Source organism: Opisthocomus hoazin, chromosome 9 (genome assembly GCF_030867145.1).
Source record: "Opisthocomus hoazin isolate bOpiHoa1 chromosome 9, bOpiHoa1.hap1, whole genome shotgun sequence".
NCBI classification, from domain to species: Eukaryota; Metazoa; Chordata; class Aves; order Opisthocomiformes; family Opisthocomidae; genus Opisthocomus; species Opisthocomus hoazin.
The window spans coordinates 1,557,099-1,576,362 of record NC_134422.1 but is presented as its reverse complement, the minus strand read 5'-3'; the positions used below and the strand labels follow the sequence as shown (position 1 = coordinate 1,576,362).

Genomic DNA, 19,264 nt, shown 5'->3' with positions numbered 1-19,264 from the left:
CAATATTCAGCATACTGACGTGAAAAATTACTCTTTTTTTTGTTTTCTTTTCAGGAAAACTGTCGTCTGCCCAATCATTGACGTGATCAGCGACGACACGTTTGAATACATGGCTGGGTCGGACATGACTTACGGAGGGTTTAACTGGAAACTGAACTTCCGCTGGTACCCGGTTCCCCAGAGAGAGATGGACAGGAGGAAAGGGGACAGGACCTTGCCCGTGAGGTAAGGAGGGCGAGCGCGGCGCGCTGGGCTGTTTGCCTCTGCTTGGTGTAGATGATGGTGCCTAACACCGACGGTGCTGCCGCAGGGTCAGGGAGCGCCTGTCGGGTGGTCGGGGCACGCTGCTCAGGGTAGAGAAGGCCAAAATCTGACCCAGCCTCCGTGCTGCAGTCTGGTTATCAGAGCTGAGAACACTCATTTGTGTCTGCTTTCCCACATTCGGCAGTTCAAAGGGTTGTCTGCCTTCTGAAGTCCCCTCTGGTTGTCTTCTGCAGACAGCCTGTTGACCTACTGTTTGCAGGTGTTACTGTTTCTTTCATAATTTAAGGCAAAGATTAGAACGTGTTTCTGAAATACACATTTTTGAACATTGAACCCAAGTCTTTGCTTTGCACTTAAAATGCATACTTCTATTGCCTAGAAAATAAAATTGATGACTCTGCACGCTGAGTTGAAAATGATTGAAGAATATGTCCTGAATTCCCGTGAGCGTGCCTGACCTCTTGCGTTTAATTGCTCAAACCACAGACTGTAACAAAACCTCTAGAAAAAAAATTTGAAATGAAGCTGATAGGGAACAAATTGAATAAGTGACTTGCGATGGGTTATTTGCTCAGCTCTAATAGCTGCTGCGGTCTTCACGAAAAGTTTTAAAAAAATTAAAAAAGGAATAAAAGAAAGCGTTCAGAAGTGGATGTAATGGTTTCCAACCTGTCTGCGAGCCATGATGAAGTGGACAGAATTGCAGTCCTGCGTGGCCCCGGTTGTGGGCAGCGGGCGGGCCCAGGGAGAGCCCGCTCAGGGCACAGCAGTCACGGCTCAGCTTTGCGAAACGCCTCCAGGTAAGGCAGGGGGTGGGCGAAGAGAGGCCTGCCGAAACGACCCGTGCTGGAAAATGGCTCTGTCACTGTTTGTCCTTGGGAGCCTGGCGTCAGGGAGGGGCTGGGGTGTTAGGTTTTCTTCCAAGGAAATGATCTCGGGAAAAGCAAGCGGGGTCGCCAGGAGCGGACCCTGCTGGTAGCAAAGCTGTCCTGGAGTCCAGAGAACTGGTTTTCTCGTGATCTAAAATGGGATCCCTCGGCTGTGAGGTCTGCCAGCCGCTGTTCCGTTGAAGCTGAGGTGTGTGTTACAGTTGGTGGTTACCCTGAGGAGCTGCAGAGCCGCACGCCGTGTCACTCGCTGCGCTCTGTCCTGTCCCTCCCGTGCCGAATCAGTTCCCAGACATGGGGAGGTTTCAAAGAAATGCAAATCTCAGTTCTTATTTCCTTATCTTGAAATGGAGTAGTACTTAAAGGTAATCCAGAATCAGACATGGAATTGACTCTTAAATTTATTAAAACAGAAAAACAGCTTTTCTCTTCTCTCTCTCCTCTCTTCTCCTCTCTTCTTCCTCTCTTCTCCTCTCTTCTTCCTCTCTTCTTCCTCTTCTTCCTCTCCTCTCTTCCTCTCCCCTCTTCCTCTCCCCTCTTCCTCTCTCCTCTTCCTCTCTCCTCTTCCTCTCTCCTCTTCCCCCCTCTTCCCCCCTCTTCCCCTCTCTCTTCCCCTCTCTCTTCCCCTCTCTCTTCCCCTCTCTCTTCCCCTCTCTCTTCCCCTCTCTCTTCCCCTCTCTCTTCCCCTCTCTCTTCCCCTCTCTCTTCCCCTCTCTTCCCCTCTCTTCCCCTCTCTTCCTCTCTCTTCCTCTCTCTTCCTCTCTCTTCCTCTCTCTTCCTCTCTCTTCCTCTCTCTTCCTCTCTCTTCCTCTCTCTTCCTCTCTTCTCTTCCCCCTTTTTCCCCCCACCAGCTGTTAGCTGGCGATTGCCGGAGCTTTTCGGGATGCTCCAGATCCCGAATGGTGAGCAGAGCGTGGGTGAAGCAGTCCGAGGTTAATCCCAAGCTCAGCGCGTCCCAGAGCTATCGCTTACCCAAGTGCTTGGGAGTGAGAACGTGGCTCTGGGCGTGTGATCGTGCTGGCTTCAGAGCGAAGTGTCGGCTCTTAGGCGTGTGGGTGCCCCTTCCGAGCGCGTAGCGGAGGCGTCTCGGTCTCCTCGGCGTCAGAAGGTGCTCCCTGTGCTGTGTTCCCATTTAGCCCGAGGGAGGGGAGCCCGCAAAGCAGAGCAGCCTCCCTGCAGAAAGAGCCTCGGGAAGCCATCAGCTGCTTGCAGCTGGCTGGGATTTCCAAACGCTTATGGGGACCCGTCCAAGAGACTGTGGCAGGAGCACAAGCACAAATTCTGCAGCCAGAGAGGAGAAGTGTCATAGTTCAGCGAAGTTCAGAGTGGTTTTGGCAGCTGCTGCCACCGGAGTATTCAAAAAATGGGGGGATAAAGATAAACAAAAGCCAAACCCATACCAAAAATTGGTGAGTTCATTTTTTTTTTTTTGTTCCACGTTGCTTTCCACATTCTGTAACATTATTTCAGTCTCATGTGGATTGAATATGTCTTTATTCATATTTTTTCTTTGTAATCGATGGGATAAGTATAGAATGTGTAAACATCATTGGCTTACGTGTTTCTTTGCATGTATGCATAATATAACTTGCACTCAAATTCTGCTTTTTGTTGCATTAAAGAGCCACCTAATTGACAAAAGTTTTACTCAAAGTATTTATATTTCGCAATAACATCGATAGATCTCTGCCTTTGCTTTTTAGATTTAAAATCACAAGGCATGCATTTTCAAACTATGAATTATTTTCTATACAATTTATGCATGATTTAAGTTGTGGTGTGAGTATTTTTATGGAGAAGGTGGGGCTGGCTTCCCGGGGCGGGCGCGCGGGTGGGTTGGAGCGGAGTTCGGCCGCCACGCGCCGTGGCCATCGACCCCGGGGAGGCCGGAGGCAGAAGGTGCCGTGCTCTCAGGAGAGGGTGCCTGCTTCTGTCTGGGTCGTAGGTGCGAAGCGCTGCTTGCTCAGGGAGTCAGAGGGACAGCTGAATCCCGAAGGTGGGTGTTGGACTCAGCTGAAATAGCTGCCTCTGCTGGAATCTCTAGATTTAGTGGGAAAAGGTTAATAAATTCAGCGACTGCTGTTCAAACCCCACAGCTGATTGTCATGCAGCACAGCTTGGGAAAGAGCTTTCTTCCTGCCATCCATTAGGAAAGTGAGGTGGTTTGTCATACTTTTCGCGAGCAGAGCGGCGGGGACCCGCAGGCGCTGCGCAGAGTAATTAGCGATGCGCTGGGCAGACCGGGTTCTGCTCCCAGATCCGGCGGTGGCCGCGAGTCCTGCTCTTCGCACACTTCCCCCTACCGCTTTTGCCCCTCATTTCTGCTTCTGTCCCTCAACCCCAGCCTGACCTCACTCCTCTTGTTCTCATTTTCTGCTTCCCGTACCTGGTTTTCTCGGAGGTCAGCTAACACCGCGGTGCGTAACCTTTCCCAGAATAGCCTAAAATGGTAACTCGTCCCCAAAGAAGCACAGGTTTTGCAGAGGTAGCAGAAGCCGTTCCCGGTTGCAGACGGTCCTGGTGGAATGGCAGTAGAGGAAGGTGGGCAGCGCTGACGACGGGGAGATGTCCCGGGCAGCAGGTCATGCCGCCTCCACCCCAACCCAGCCGGGGGGAGAGAGGAGACGAGTCGCTGGGCAGCAGATGCTGGGATGTCTTGGTGGGGATTTTCTTTTTTTAAATGTACTTATAATTTTTTTTACATGTACAATGATCAGAAGCAAAAGTAACATCAGGGAGGTTTCAGTCCGTGAGATGTCTTTGGGACTGAGGCTATGAAGTGAGGACAGGAAGGGGACGTTTAAAGGAAATCCCTGAAGCAAAGGTGGTTCCTGGAGCCAGGGCTGTTCACGCCAAAGATCTCATTCCGTGAGGTTCATGAGGATCAGGTGAAATGTATCTTTCAGGGGTATTTGCAGAAATCAAATGTGAACTGTGGCTTGGAGTGCAAATGTTCCCTGAGCCGTGGAGCTTGTGGGGCTTGCAGGGCTTCCAGGTGTTGCTTTAGGGGTGTCCTGGTGGACGACAGGGTGACCATGAGCCAGCAGCGTGCCCTGGCTGCCAAGAAGGCCAGTGGGATCCTGGGGTGCCTGAGGAGGAGTGTGGGCAGCAGGGCGAGGGAGGTTCTCCTCCCCCTCTGCTCTGCCCTGGTGAGGCCCCATCTGGAGTCCTGTGTCCAGTGCTGGGCTCCCCAGTTCAAGAAAGATGAGGAGCTACTGGAGAGAGTCCAGCGGAGGGCTACGAGGATGAGGAGGGGACTGGAGCATCTCTGCTAGGAGGAGAGGCTGAGGGAGCTGGGCTTGTTCAGCCTGAAGAAGAGAAGGCTGCGAGGGGACCTTTGAAATGCCTACAAATATCTGCAGGATGGGGGTCAGGAGGACGGGGCCAGACTCTTTCCAGTGGTGCCCAGCGACAGGACAAGGGGCAACGGGCACAAACTGAAGCAGAGGAAGCTCCAGCTGAACCCGAGGAAGAACTTCTTCCCTCTGAGGGTGACGGAGCCCTGGCCCAGGCTGCCCAGGGAGGCTGTGGAGTCTCCTTCTCTGGAGATATTCCAGCCCCGCCTGGCCGCGGTGCTGTGCAGCCTGCTCTGGGTGACCCTGCTTGGGCAGGGGGTTGGGCTGGGGGACCCACAGAGGGCCCTGCCAACCCTGACCATTCTGTGAATCTGTGATTCTGTGATTTCTGAGTCCGAAGGCCCAGCACCCCCGGGCTCCCATCGCTGGGGATACTCGTGTTGGCTTTCGTTCGGCGAGCGGAGGCCGTTCATAGCTGTGCTGGTGCACCTCGGGATTTGATCTGGTTTCCACACAGAGTAAATGCTGTAGCTTCCACCGACAGGGACGTAACCTCCGCCTTCGCAGACCCTGTAAACGATTGGACCTTGTCAGAATGTGTGACTGGAAGTGGCGAGCCCGTCGGTGCTCCCAGAGGGCTCTCCGGGAGCGGGACCTGGGTGGTCGCCCCGCGCGGAGGTGGGCGCGGAGCTGAAGCTGCCGGCAGACGACCGATGGGTCTGGGAGCCGGGAGGACGGGGAGCCCTGGCAGCGCAGCCCCTCCCCAGGTGTTGGTCAGTAGAGCCACCTAAAGCCAATGGTCTCGCTGAACCTGGCATTCATCTTTTTCCACTCAAAAATCCTCGCCCAGTGTTTGTCCTTTGCAGAACATCCTTTGCCTTGAAGTGAACTCATTTCTCCTGCGGTGATTGTGCCCGCGGCGGTAGGAAACTTGTCTGCGCCGAGATCAGCTTGAAGGCATCTTGTCTTCTTCCATCTACAGTGTTCAAAAACACAAAGTCTTTCTGTGCTGGGCATTTACAGTCTCTGCACAGGACGTTTCCATGGATATTTCCATGCTTGCCCTGAACTTTTTGAAGCTGAGGACACTCTAGGCTAGTATTATAAATACTAAAAAATTTTTTAAGCTGAAGACACTCTAGGCTAGTAGTATGAATACTAAAAAATTTTTTAAGCTGAAGACACTCTAGGCTAGTAGTATGAATACTAAAAAATTTTTTAAGCTGAAGACACTCTAGGCTAGTATTATAAATACTAAAAAATTTTTTAAGCTGAAGACACTCTAGGCTAGTAGTATGAATACTAAAAAACCATATTTTGTTCTGGCAAATCTTTTCTCAAGTGTAACTTAGTTATTGAGAGGAAAAATGCAAGATCAAATATTAGGAGCATCGTGTCTTTATCATGTTATGGCTGATTAAACTTGAGTTGACTACAGTTGATACTGCCTCGATGATGCACAGCAGTATCTGAAACTGGTGTAGAAACTTTATTCCAAGCTGTAGAACCAGCGGTCCTGTTCGTTAGTGATGCTGCCCTCGTCACTGCCGGACCCCCTGAGCAGACGTGCAGGATGGGGCGGCTGGAGGACGCGGGGTGAGGGGACCTGGTGTCACTTTGGGGGGCTCCCAGCCCGGGGGAGCTGACCTGAGGGTCCCCAGGGAGCGGCTCGGTGTGGTCCCCCCTTGCTGTCCCTCCTGGAGGGGCCGGTGGGACGTGGTGAGCCCGGCATCGCTGCGGTACCCTCACGTACCTCGTGCGGGGAGGCGAAGGTGCAGGAACGGCAGTGGGAATCCTCCCTGCTGCTGGTAATAGCAGGAACGAGAAGCAGTTATCTCTGAAATAAAGTTAAAAGTGGGCTTGAGTGATGATTAGAGGTAATCATAACACATTACTGTCGTCGTTAGTGTGACTTCAAGCAGGCAAAATATTGCTAATGGGGACAAAGCTGAGGGAAAAAAGAAGGAATCCTTATTCCTTCTAATATTGCTGTTTCAGCGGTTTTTACAGTGAGAGGTCTGCAGATCTGTTGGTGTAAGGGTACATTGGCATAACGGGGAATCGTCCGTTGAGGTGGGCTGAGAACTGGCTGAAGGGCAGAGCTCAGAGGTTGTCATCAGCGGCGCTGAGTCTGGTTGGAGGCCGGTGACTAGTGGTGTGCCCCAGTGGTCAGTACTGGGCCCAGTCTTGTTCAACTTCTTCATCAATGACCTGGATGAAGAGTTAGAGTGTACCCTCAGCAAGTTTGCTGATGACACCAAACTGGGAGGTGTGGTGGGTACACTGGCAGGCTGTGCTGCCATTCAGCGTGACCTGGACAGGCTGGAGAGTTGGGCAGAGATGAACCTGATGAGGTTCAACAAGGGCAAGGGCAGGGTCCTGCAGCTGGGGAGGAACAACCTCATGCACCAGTACAGGCTGGGGCTGAGCTGCTGGAGAGCAGCTCTGCGGAGAGGGACTGGGAGTGCTGGGGGACGACAGGGTGACCATGAGCCAGCAGCGTGCCCTGGGTGCCAGGAAGGCCGATGGGATCCTGGGGTGCATGAGGAGGAGTGTGGGCAGCAGGGTGAGGGAGGTTCTCCTCCCCCTCTGCTCTGCCCCAGTGAGGCCCCATCTGCAGTGCTGTGTCCAGTGCTGGGCTCCCCAGTTCAAGAGAGATGAGGAGCTACTGGAGAGAGTCCAGCGCAGGGCTACGAGGATGAGGAGGGCACTGGAGCATCTCTCCTATGAGGAGAGGCTGAGGGAGCTGGGCTTGTTCAGCCTGGAGAAGAGAAGGCTGCGAGGGGACCTTAGAAATGCCTCTAAATCTCTTCAGGGTGGGTGTCAGGAGGACGGGGCCAGACTCTTTCCAGTGGTGCCCAGCGACAGGACAAGGGGCAACGGGCACAAACTGGAGCAGAGGAAGCTCCAGCTGAACCCGAGGAAGAACTTCTTCCCTCTGAGGGTGCCGGAGCCCTGGCCCAGGCTGCCCAGGGAGGCTGTGGAGTCTCCTTCTCTGGAGATATTCCAGCCCCGCCTGGCTGCGGTGCTGTGCCCCCTGCTCTGGGTGACCCTGCTTGGGCAGGGGGCTGGGTGGGAGATCCCAGAGGTCCCTTCCAACCCTGACCATGATGTGATTCTGTCCTGCCTGCTGCGTTTCAGTTGTTGCAGAATCGGTGGCAGATCTTGCTGCACCGTCACTGACATTTTACACTACGAGGCTCAGCACTTCCCCTTGCAGGCAGTGAGTTACTGGGGGAACAGCGTTTTCCAGAATCGTGGGCTGGTGACGTTTCAGGAGACCCCAGATCCATGCGTACAGTTCAGCTGCGTCGCTCAGAAACGGTTCAAGACCGAATCTTTGCAAAAAGGGGAAATCTGGGACCCTGCAAGCAAAGACCGTCTGCCCCCAGGGACGGATGGGGAAGGAGAGGAGGGAGAGGGAGCGGAGGGTGGGGGTCTCGTGTGCGTTCAGAGGAGGGGGATGGTGTTCCTGGTCTGCAGCCAGCGGCACTCCTCGCTGTGGTGGGGCTGGGCAGGGGGGAGATGGCTGCGGGACGGAGCTGAGGTTTTTTCACGCAGCGCTGGGCGCAGGCTCATCCACACGTGGGACCTTGGCCCGTTGTTGGGTGGGGGGGCAAACCGAGTTCTGGCACAGCGTTTGGTACCGGTGTGAGCAGTTCTGCACGGGCTCAGAGTTTGTAGGCAGTCAATGACAGAAATCTCTTTTAAATATAATATTTTTGCTCTGGCACAAAAGCAGTTGGACTCGGGCAGATTGCGGGGTCGGGTGTATTTCGGGCTGCCCGTGCTGGGGGGTGTTTAAGTCTCGTGGTCGCTGTCGGGTGGGGGGCAGCACCCGGCCGGCCCCGTCGGCTCCGCTCGCTCGCGCTGTGGCCGTGGGCAGCGGAGGGTCCCGCAGCGTGGTGTGGGGCACAGACCCAGCAAGGCTGAGCCAGAGAAGAGGACTGGCAGCCGGGGAAGGTTTAGCCCTGTCCAGATGACAGCTGGTTCATTAATGGAGCTTTCAGTGCTGAGAGCACAGGGAGAAAAATAGAATCAGAGAGTCACAGGTTGGAGAAGACCTCTGAGGTCATTAAGCCCAGCCATGACCCCAACACCCCCATGGCTGCTCAACCATGTCCCCAAGTGCCACATCCACACGTGTTTTGAACCCCTCCAGGGATGGGGACTCCCCCACTGCCCTGGGCAGCCTGGTCCAACGCCTGACCGCTCTTTCTGTAAAGAAATTTTTCCAAATATCCAACCTAAACCTCCCCTGACACAACTTGAGGCCATGGCCTCTTGTCCTATCACTAGTTACCCGGGCGAAGACACCAACCCCCGCCTCGCTGCACCCTCCTGTCAGGGAGCTGTAGAGGGCTGTTAGGTCTCCCCTCGCCCTCTGATGCTGGGTGCAGGTAGCAGGGTGCACCAGCTGGTTCAAGCTGTGTGTGGGACCCACAAAAGCTGCTCCAGGAAGATCTGAGAAATGCGGTTCAGGTTCTGGCCCCTCTTCCAGCTTTTTTCTGCAGTGCCCATGAACCATTTTGTTGCTGATGACTTGCTTTTCGGAAGAATTCCAGGAGCTTGGTTCCTGTCAGTGTCTGCAGGAGGCTGTCTCCAAGCACGGGAGCTCTTGAGGAAACCGAGCTTTGGGTGGGTAGAAGCACTGATTATAAAATTATAGGTTGGAAAAGACCTCGAAGATCATCAAGTCCAACCATCTGCCCAACACCACCATGCTTGCCAAACCATATCCTGAAGTGCCACATCTACACGGTTTTTGAGCCCCTCCAGGGATGGGGACTCCCCCACTGCCCTGGACAGCCTGGTCCAACGCCTGACCACTCTTGCAGTAAAGAAATTTTTCCTGATATCCATCCTAAACCTCCCCTGACGCAACTTGAGGCCATCGCCCCTCACGCTGGCAGCACTGCCCTTGCGTCGGTCCAGGTGCCTCATCCCACCGCTGAGTACGGGACCTTCCTGGCCGCTCGCCCACGCGCTCTGCGCAGTGAAGGAGCTGGCTGACCGAGCTCGTTTTGTGGCGGAACCCTGTGCAGCCGGGCCGTGGTTACCGCCGTGTTTGAGCGTGGCTGTACACGTGGGGTTATGCGTTTTCCAAACCCGGTCTCACCCACTTTGCGGTCGCTTTTGAAGCTGAGGGCGGGAGCTGTGGTGGGTGCGCGTGGGTGCAGCAACGCAGAGCCAGGGTCCTGCTAACCGGGGTGAGTGTTCTTCATCTCACGCAGGCTTTAAGTGCTGGAGAAACATGGAGCAGGTGTTTATGGGGAAACGGGACGTCTTCATACAGAATCCCAGCGTGGCAGGGGTTGGCAGGGCCCTCTGTGGGTCCCCCAGCCCAACCCCCTGCCCAAGCAGGGTCACCCAGAGCAGGCTGCACAGGACCTTGTCCAGGTGGGTCTGGAATATCTCCAGAGAAGGAGACTCCACAGCCTCCCTGGGCAGCCTGTTCCAGGGCTCCATCACCCTCAGAGGGAAGAAGTTCTTCCTCATGTTCAGCTGGAGCTTCCTCGGCTTCAGTTTGTGCCCGGTGCCCCTTGTCCTGTCGCTGGGCACCACTGGAAAGAGTCTGGCCCCGTCCTCCTGACCCCCACCCTGCAGATATTTGTAAGTATGTATTAGGTCCCCTGAAGAGAGGCTGCACTCTGACGGGATTTGCCTCTTGTAAGGATTCATAATCCTGTTAAGAGAGATTATGCCTGGTAATTTTATGCACACTTAGTCTCCCGCTAAGGCAAAGCTGAGGCATTAAACTCTCCTCGCTAAGCATTTCGGATTGGATTTGAACTGCTGTTCTGGGTGCAGAAGGCCGAAATTCCATCCACTTGACCATGACCGTGCTCCTGAGCTGTGGCAGCGTGACGTGGCGGTCGGAAGCAGGCTCCGGCGGCGGGCGCGCTCGGGCAGGGTTCGGCGGCCGCGGGGAGCCCTGCCCGAAACGCCGGCGCGGGGTCCGGGCCGTGTGGTTACCGCCGGGAGTTCGTATTTAAAGTTGCTGTGCATAGAGTATATTTATAGCCAAAATGTCTGAGGTAGTGAAATGTGCTGTAGTGTCACTGAATGCATTCCACAGTGTCTTTCAAAAGGTATTTTTTTCTTTTCTTTTTCCTCTTTTTTTTTTTTTTTTTCTCTTTCTTTCTTCTGTTTGTTTTCAACTAGGACCCCTACTATGGCTGGTGGCCTATTTTCTATTGACAGAAACTACTTTGAAGAGATAGGAACTTACGATGCAGGAATGGATATCTGGGGTGGCGAGAATCTTGAAATGTCTTTTAGGGTAATTGCCGTTTTCCTTCATTTTCTGTCAACCAACTCAGTTGTGCTGTAACGGTTCCTGTGCTGCGGACAGGGCCCTGCTGCCGCGGCCGTCAGGCAAGTCGTGGGCTCACTGAAATCCTCAGGATATGTGGGAATGCCTCGTTACGGTGTTTTCATCCTTTTTACTGCATGAAACATTTTATTACTGTTTGGAAATTTTCACGCTTTCAAAATAGTGTATATTTTAGTAATAACTTTATAAAAGAAACGAGGCTTTCAGTGAGCTGGTGCAAATGCTGACTGACGTAAACAAGATATAAATTTGTATAGTGTAAAAAAAAAAATTTCAAATGTGTGTTTTATTAGAGTTTTTGAAAGTGTATGTCATCATGAATTTGCAAGTTGTGGCTGGGATTTTAATTCTGTGCGAGCACCGAGCTTGCAGAGAGATTTCACACCCTGCAGAAAGTGAGTGCGTGTCTGCCGGGGATAGGTGGGCTGCCCATGACAAGAAGAACACCTCTCGGGGTGAAGTGCATTCAGTAATTGTCCTTCAGGCATAAAGGAAAATTGGAAAATCGAGTCTTTGATAAATAATTGTTAGAAAGTGTGTTGAAAATGACTTTGCACATCTCTCACGTATCACAATTTATGCATTTTCAGTAAGCACGCAAAATTAACCCTGGTGTGCCTGCCTGGCAGCCCTCGCCCGTCACGAGGGCACCCTCCTTCCCTGCTGTTTCCCCCTCTTTGGCCTGAAGCCAGACTGTCACCACGAGAGACTCGTTTGCCACCGCTTTGGAAGCGATCCCTGGAGCAGAGAGGGACTCGCGCCGCTTTGAAGCGTTAAAGACGCCCCTCTCCTAGGCTAAATCTGCCCGTCACTGCTGTTCCGTTTTCCACCGGGCGTCAGACCGTGTGACTTCTTTCTGTACAGTGAGGTGCCCCTAGGTCGCTAAATTTCGAGACCAGAATTGCTGAAGCACACGCCGGACCTGCCGGAGGGATCCGCGAAGCCGTTTGTCGCTGCTGGTGTTACCGCTTACGGAGAACCTTTCGCGGGACCACTTTTGGGTCAGTGCTGTGGGAAGGTCCCGCTCTCGTGCGTGAGGAGTCTGAAATATTTAACTCTTTTGGAAGAGCGCTGGGCTTTCATCATAAAAACGGGGATCCTTGAAAACCCAACTCTAACACAAAGGGGCAAACAGGGCGGTTTTTGTGAAGACTCCGCCCTGGAGAATGGGTGGAAGTTGGTTCTCTGCGGGCTCCTTTTGGCAGTGGCTGCTTTCGTTAGCAAATATTGATCATTTTTCTGTCAGGCCTTGTAAGCACAACAGCACAAAATAATTTGCGATTCCACGGCCTTTTCCCGCTCCCTGGCCTAAGGGATTCATTTTGGCAGAGAGCGTTTGATCTTCTGCCGAGAGCAGCGTGGCAGCACGTGCTCGGCTTCCAGCGGAGGCTACAGAAACGCCCTAACGAGGAAATTCCTACTGCATACTCCTGCTCAAATAATACTCCTACGTTTTGAAAACCTTTCCTGGGAAATTCAGCGATTCACTGGTGGTGTTCTGTCTTCGTCGGGTGCTCTGGCTCCTGGCAGCCGCGCGGGATCCCGTCGGGGTTCGAGGTGCGGGTCGGCCGGCTCCGGCTCGGGGTGGGTCGGGGTTCGAGCTCCCGTGGAGCGCGGGTCGAGCTGACACCTCCGCCCTTGGTGCAGTGTCTCTGGTTCAGCTTCCTGGGCACGTCTATAATTTATGTAATATGCATAAAGTAATACTTGGAGGGTTCCGGTTTCTTTTCTTTTTTTCCCCTCCTTTCCCTAAATAACAGTTGCTTCAGTCCTGTCTCAAATCCTGCGTGAATTCTATGTGACGCTGATGTGAGCAAGCCAGCAATGGGCCCAACTGACGTAAAATTTGTCATGAGATCTTAGTTTCAGCATTAAATTAAAAAGCTCCATGCAAAAGATGTGGAAAGACAAAGACCAACAGTAGGCGTGCTCCTCCCCCTCTGCTCTGCCCTGGTGAGGCCCCATCTGCAGTGCTGTGTCCGGTGCTGGGCTCCCCAGTTCAAGAAAGATGAGGAGCTACTGGAGAGAGTCCAGCGGAGGGCTGCGAGGATGAGGAGGGGACTGGAGCATCTCTCCTGTGAGGAGAGGTTGAGGGAGCTGGGCTTGTTCAGCCTGGAGAAGAGAAGGCTGAGAGGGGACCTTAGAAATGCCGATAAATCTCTGCAGGATGGGGGTCAGGAGGACGGGGCCAGACTCTTTCCAGTGGTGCCCAGCGACAGGACAAGGGGCAACGGGCACAAACTGAAGCAGAGGAAGCTCCAGCTGAACCCGAGGAAGAACTTCTTCCCTCTGAGGGTGACGGAGCCCTGGCCCAGGCTGCCCAGGGAGGCTGTGGAGTCTCCTTCTCTGGAGATATTCCAGCCCCACCTGGACGCGGTGCTGTGCAGCCTGCTGTGGGTGACCCTGCTTGGGCAGGGGGTTGGGCTGGGTGATCCACAGAGGGCCCTGCCAACCCCTACTATTCTGTGATTCTGGGATTCTGTGAAGCAGCTCTGCCATTAATGTGACTCATTAAGGCTGAGGTGGGGGAGCGAGGAGAGGAAACGTGTGAGTTTTCTGAGGACCTCTTTGAGCATCACATCAGAGAACTTTGTTTTATGTCTGTGGAAGATTTTCCCACTTAAACTTCAAGAAATATTAGCAGCCCGGAACGCATGCATCAGCCTAATAAGAGGACATGGTGTCAAGAACAGAAATAAAATTACCTGCTTGCAGCACTGGGAGATCGCCGTGGAAATGCCAGGCGGCCACGCGATGCTGTTTCTTGACATTTGGAGCCTTCCTCTAGACCTAACAGTGAAGTACATCAAGTTCCGCTGGATCGATCAAATACCCAGAGCTCTGCGTTAAAAATCCGACCTGGTGTAAAAGATCTGCAGCAAGCTGGGAGCGAGGAGTGCCGAGGGGCTGGGGGGCTCCTCCCGCAGCCGCCCCACGGACCCGCAGCGACCCGGCGCGTTGCCAGAGTAGCTGACGGCGATCGGGGAAGCACGGGGGCCGATTTCTGGTTTGGAAAATTACTGTGATGGGAGTCAGCCAGAAGGACGTTCCTAGAGCTCCTGTCACACGGGATACGAGGATGGTGAGGGACTGGAACATCTCTAGTTAGTGGTGTCCCTACTCGCTGCAGGGGGGTTGGACTAGATGACCTTTAGGGGTCCCTTCCAACCCAAAGCTTTCTATGATTCTATGATCTCTCCTACGAGGAGAGGCTGAGGGAGCTGGGCTTGTTCAGCCTGGAGAAGAGAAGGCTGCGAGGGGACCTTCGAAATGCCTCTAAATATCTGCAGGGTGGGGGTCAGGAGGACGGGGCCAGACTCTTTCCAGTGGTGCCCAGCGACAGGACAAGGGGCAACAGGCACAAACTGAAGCCGAGGAAGCTCCAGCTGAACCCAAGGAAGAACTTCTTCCCTCTGAGGGTGACGGAGCCCTGGCCCAGGCTGCCCAGAGGGGCTGTGGAGTCTCCTTCTCTGGAGATATTCCAGCCCCGCCTGGACACGGTGCTGTGCCCCCTGCTCTGGGTGACCCTGCTTGGGCAGGGGGTTGGGCTGGGTGACCCACAGAGGTCTCTTCCAACCCTGACCATGCTGGGATTCTGGGATTCTGTGGTATTTTTATCCTTAGATGGGAGGGCGTTAGTTTTGGTGCTGGTCTGGTATTTGGAAAAGAAAACCAAAAATCCCAGTCTTGATAATCCCTGCGTCCTCAAGAAATGTCAGGAAGTGGCTTCGCCCTCCCCGGCGCGTGCCTGCGGCGTTATCCCCGCCCAGCCCTGGCGACGCTTGGCAGCGCTTTTGGCCGCGGGTGCGGGACCGGTACCCCAGCGGGGTCAGCGCGGAACGTCAGCGGCTCGGTGCCATCTCCTCCTCGCTGGGGAAACGGGACTGACATCTTCCAGCTGTGCTGCTGCTGGTGGCTGAGCGGCCGGTGGAGGATGGCTTGTTAATGGTGGCAGCTGGGGGCAAAGGGTCCTGGCAGGAAAAGGGTCCTGGCAGGAATATCTTACGTCTGTAAGAGTCGTCTTCACGAAGTGAAAACTTCATTTATTCTTAAACATTTACCATAATTTTAATTATAGAGTTCCTTAAATATCTTTCGAATTTCTGTTAAGTTGTGCAAGTGTTTTTTTCCCATAATTTTATTCATAGAATTCCTTAAATATCTTTAAATTTCTGTTGTGGAAGTGTTTTTTCCCATAATTTTATTTATAGCATTCCTTAAATGTCTTGAAATTTCTGTTAAGTTGTGGAAGTTTTTTCCCATAATTTTATTTATAGATTTCCTTAAATATCTTTAAATTTCTGTTAAGTTGTGGAAGTGTTTTTTCCCATAATTTTATTTATAGAATTCCTTAAATATCTTTAAATTTCTGTTAAGTTGTGGAAGTGTTTTTTCCCATAATTTTACTTACAGAATTCCTTAAATATCTTTAAATTTCTGTTAAGTTGTGCAAGTGTTTTTTCCCATAATTTTATTTATAGAATTCCTTAAATATCTTTAAATTTCTGTTAAGTTGTGGAAGTGTTTTTTCCCATAATTTTACTTACAGAATTCCTTAAATATCTTTAAATTTCTGTTAAGTTGTGCAAGTGTTTTTTCCCATAATTTTATTTATAGAATTCCTTAAATGTCTTTAAATTTCTGTTAAGTTGTGGAAGTGTTTTTTCCCATAATTTTATTTGTAGAATTCCTTAAATATCTTTGAATTTCTGTTGTGGAAATGTTTTTTTCCCATAATTTTATTTATAGAATTCCTTAAATATCTTTGAATTTCTGTTAAGTTGTGGAAATGTTTTTTTCCCATAATTTTACTTACAGAATTCCTTAAATATCTTTGAATTTCTGTTAAGTTGTGGAAGTGTTTTTTCCCAATCAGAGAGTGCCCTGGAAACTTCATAGTCAGAAAGGAGCTCACACAGCTTTGGAAAGGGTATTAAAACTAATCTGTCCATCAGAAAAAAAGAAGATTATCCTTTAGAATAATCCAAACAGGCCTAAGCAGGGCTAGAGAAAGCAAGCGGGTGCGCTGAGAGGAGGAAGGTGCTGTTTACTTTGGGTTTTGTGGCAGCTGTTAGAAGGGTGGAGGAGAGAATGCAAACGTTTCATGATATATTAATACGTTGTTCTCAGCCTCGGAAATTTCTGGGTTTGCAGTTTTAGGTAGGCTTCCAGTAAATGAGTAAGGAGCAGGGGCGTTTAATCCGCTGGTGACTGAGCGTGGTATCCGACCTGCAGAAACACTCGTGTCGCAGCACCCACCACGCTGCGTGGTGAGGGACGGTCCCGGCGCGGGGAGAGCGGCACTGCCGGAGCGCAGCCCCCTCGCCGCGTCCCCGCCACGCGACTCCGGGCGCTGCCTGCTGGGTGCAGATGGTGATGGGGACGGTGCTGTGGGTGAAGCTTTGCCGGCCGTGCACGGAGGATGAGGATCTATGGGTCTATAACAGCCTCAGGTTGCGTCAGGGGAGGCTCAGATTGGGTATTAGGAGAAGATTTCATTACTGGAAGAGTGGTCAGGCACTGGACCAGGCTGCCCAGGGCAGTGGTGGGGTCACCATCCCTGGAGGGGTTCAAGAAATGTGTGGATGTGGCACTTCAGGACGTGGTTTAGCAGGTGTGGGGGTGTTGGGGTCATGGCTGGGCTTAATGATCTTAGAGGTCTTTTCCAACCTTAACGATTCTGTGATCATTAATAAGAGTTTTGCAGCCTGGCTGCATGTGAGGTCTCAACTTCCAGCTGTGAAGTTACGGGTGTAAGAGGGCGTCTGAACGTGTTGGACTGAACGGTTCCAGCAGGGTCAGTGGTGGGGAGGGCTGGGCGAGCAGGACGTCACAGCGCGTGCCTCCCGGCGAGGCTGCGTGCGTGCGAGGTGACTTGCAGAAGTACACGGTGACGGTGACATACATGTGTGTTGTGAGTGGAAATTGGGGTGCAGAAATCCCTAATCACCTGGCAAAGAGACTGACAATCTGTCTCTCTGCTTCTCCGTGTTCCTGAGCTGTTTGGCTGTATTAGCTAATTTAGGAGCGAATTTGTGCTCACAAATTGCACTCAGCGCACGTTTGTGTGCTTCCATTTAAAACATACGACATCGTTCCCTTGCTTTGCACTGCGTGAATGTTTCTGTGTGTCAGGATTCTTGTGTTTCCGCGGGGAAAATCTTCAGGATACACTGGTTCAGCTTGTAGAGACCTTTGGTGTCAGAGTATTTGGGATTTCTGTTTTCCTAATTATTTCTTGCGCATCGCTGCGTAGCAGCCTTTAACTCATTTAACATAACTCTGCTTACGTGGTAACTCACTTTCCAACTGCAGCGACCTCGGGGGAGTTTTTTGCCATAGCTTTGATCTGTGCATAAATGCGAGAGATGTTAGAGCCCAGACCATCACCAAAAAACACACACGTGTACCGAAAGAACACAGAATCCCAGAATCGCGGCATGGCAGGGGTTGGCAGGGACCTCTGGGATCTCCCACCCAACCCCCTGCCCAAGCAGGGTCACCCACAGCAGGCTGCACAGCACCGCGGCCAGGCGGGGCTGGAATATCTCCAGAGAAGGAGACTCCACAGCCTCCCTGGGCAGCCTGGGCCAGGGCTCCGTCACCCTCAGAGGGAAGAAGTTCTTCCTCGGGTTCAGCTGGAGCTTCCTCGGCTTCAGTTTGTGCCCGTTGCCCCTTGTCCTGTCGCTGGGCACCACTGGGAAGAGTCTGGCCCCGTCCTTCTGACACCCACCCTGCAGATATTTAGAGGCATTTCTAAGGTCCCCTCTCAGCCTTCTCTTCTCCAGGCTGAACAAGCCCAGCTCCCTCAGCCTCTCCTTGTAGGAGAGATGCTCCAGTCCCCTCCTCATCCTCGCAGCCCTCCGCTGCACTCTCTCCAGTAGTATGTACAGAAACCCCCATATGTACAGAAAGATTTTCGGAAATGAAGTAAATAGAATCACTAAAGCATTTGCTTTCGGTGTTTATAGCTCTGCAACCAGAGATTTTAGTTTTATTTAGACCTTAAAGAGCATTTTATCTCATTGGGAGTTAGTTTCACGTATTTTGTCAAAAGAGTAACTGGTGAGGAAATTTTACTCCTGAGAATGAGGTAGCGACCAGTAACATGGAAGCGTTCGTTGTCTGTAGAACTCCCCTTCACAGGGGCTGATTGCAGCAGCAGCTGTGCCAACATCTGGGTGTTGGGCCGCGGGCCCCCCGCTTCACCCGGCCCCCCGCCCATCGGCTGCCCCCCGGCAGAGGCACCCGCAGCCGGGCCGCACCCAGCACCCGGGGCCGGGGGAGCAGGCGCCGGGGCTTTCCTACTTGTTGTAAGATGAGGAGTGAAGCCTCAACGTTGTTTTATTTTTATTTTCTTGCAAGTTATTATTAGCCTTAAATATTGCTGATGGATTTGCGGGAAGGGGCGTTGCCGTGGTGCTCAGAAATGATGGAAGAGACGGAGTCCTGAGGGTGAGCTGCACGGGGGTCAGGAGGAGTCCAACGCAAGCATTTTGTGCAGTAATGGAAGCGGTTTTAGAAGGTCTGTGAAGTCAAAGATAGTGCTAAATAATTCATGCTTCTATTTAAAAAAGGATAAATTATGTCAGCAAATACAAGCCTTAGTTTTAATTCCATGGCCTGCAGTGTTTTACCATCAAACTTTGGAGGAATTAATATTTGTAAGCGAAAAGCTGAGTAGAAAATGGGTTAGTTTCACGTTGTTTATGAGAAGCTAAATTATGCTGCGTGCTGCGTTTGGCAGCTCCTTTTCCAGACCAAGGAAACGTGGCGGATCTGCTGGGGCTGCTCTTCACCGGAGCATTTCGAGAAGGGGCACTCTGGGAGTCCCCCCCCGCGTCGGGAGACGGCGGGGGTCGGTGGGAGCTGGTGGGCGCCGAGGGGCGAATGTCGGGCTGCGGACGGGTCGCTGTTAGAGCTGCGCAGCTGGAAGGTTGCAGCCGGCTGTTGGGGTTTGTCACTAAATAATTTTTCACAAAAGGTGGGGAAGAAACTCCTGGAACGTGCTGGGTTGGAAGATGCAGGGAGGGACTTGAAGTGTGATTGAAGTTGTTCCATGGTTGGAAGAACATCTTGTTTTGGGGCGTTCATTCAGGTGGAAGGAGAAGGGAAGGAAGACACCTTCAACCTTAAAAATTATGATGTGGTGATAACTGGTTTGTGAATAATTCCGTGTGAAAATTAGAGTTAAAACTTTTTTTAATGAGATACATCCAGCTTGCACCAGGGCATGGTGGCTGTCTGTAGTCCCTCGGTGCTCGTAGTCGCCGTCAGGGCCCTGACTGCTCCTTAGGGTGGGTGGGAGGTTGGTGAAGCGGAATATTGCTGCCCAGAGGGTTCTCTCCAGCTCTGCCCCAGCAGCAGGCGCTGCCGGTGGGTGCTGGGCATGGGGACTGCGGGGGTCTGCCGAGGGTTTGGTGGGCAGAAGGCTTCGGCAGGCTGGGGTGAGGCACTGGCTCCACTTGTCTTTCTTTTTC

General features: G+C 52.4%; 1 protein-coding gene across 6 annotated transcripts in view; it reads left to right on the top strand.

Annotated features, from left to right (window-relative positions):
- GALNT13 (polypeptide N-acetylgalactosaminyltransferase 13) overlaps positions 1-19,264 on the top strand; it is a 144,484-nt gene that overhangs the window by 73,176 nt on the left and 52,044 nt on the right. For all 6 annotated transcript variants that reach the window (XM_075430659.1, XM_075430660.1, XM_075430662.1 and 3 more), the window contains 2 exons: positions 55-225; positions 10,613-10,730. In XM_075430659.1, coding sequence (XP_075286774.1) covers positions 55-225; positions 10,613-10,730 — 289 coding nt within the window. The remainder of the gene's footprint in view (positions 1-54; positions 226-10,612; positions 10,731-19,264) is intronic.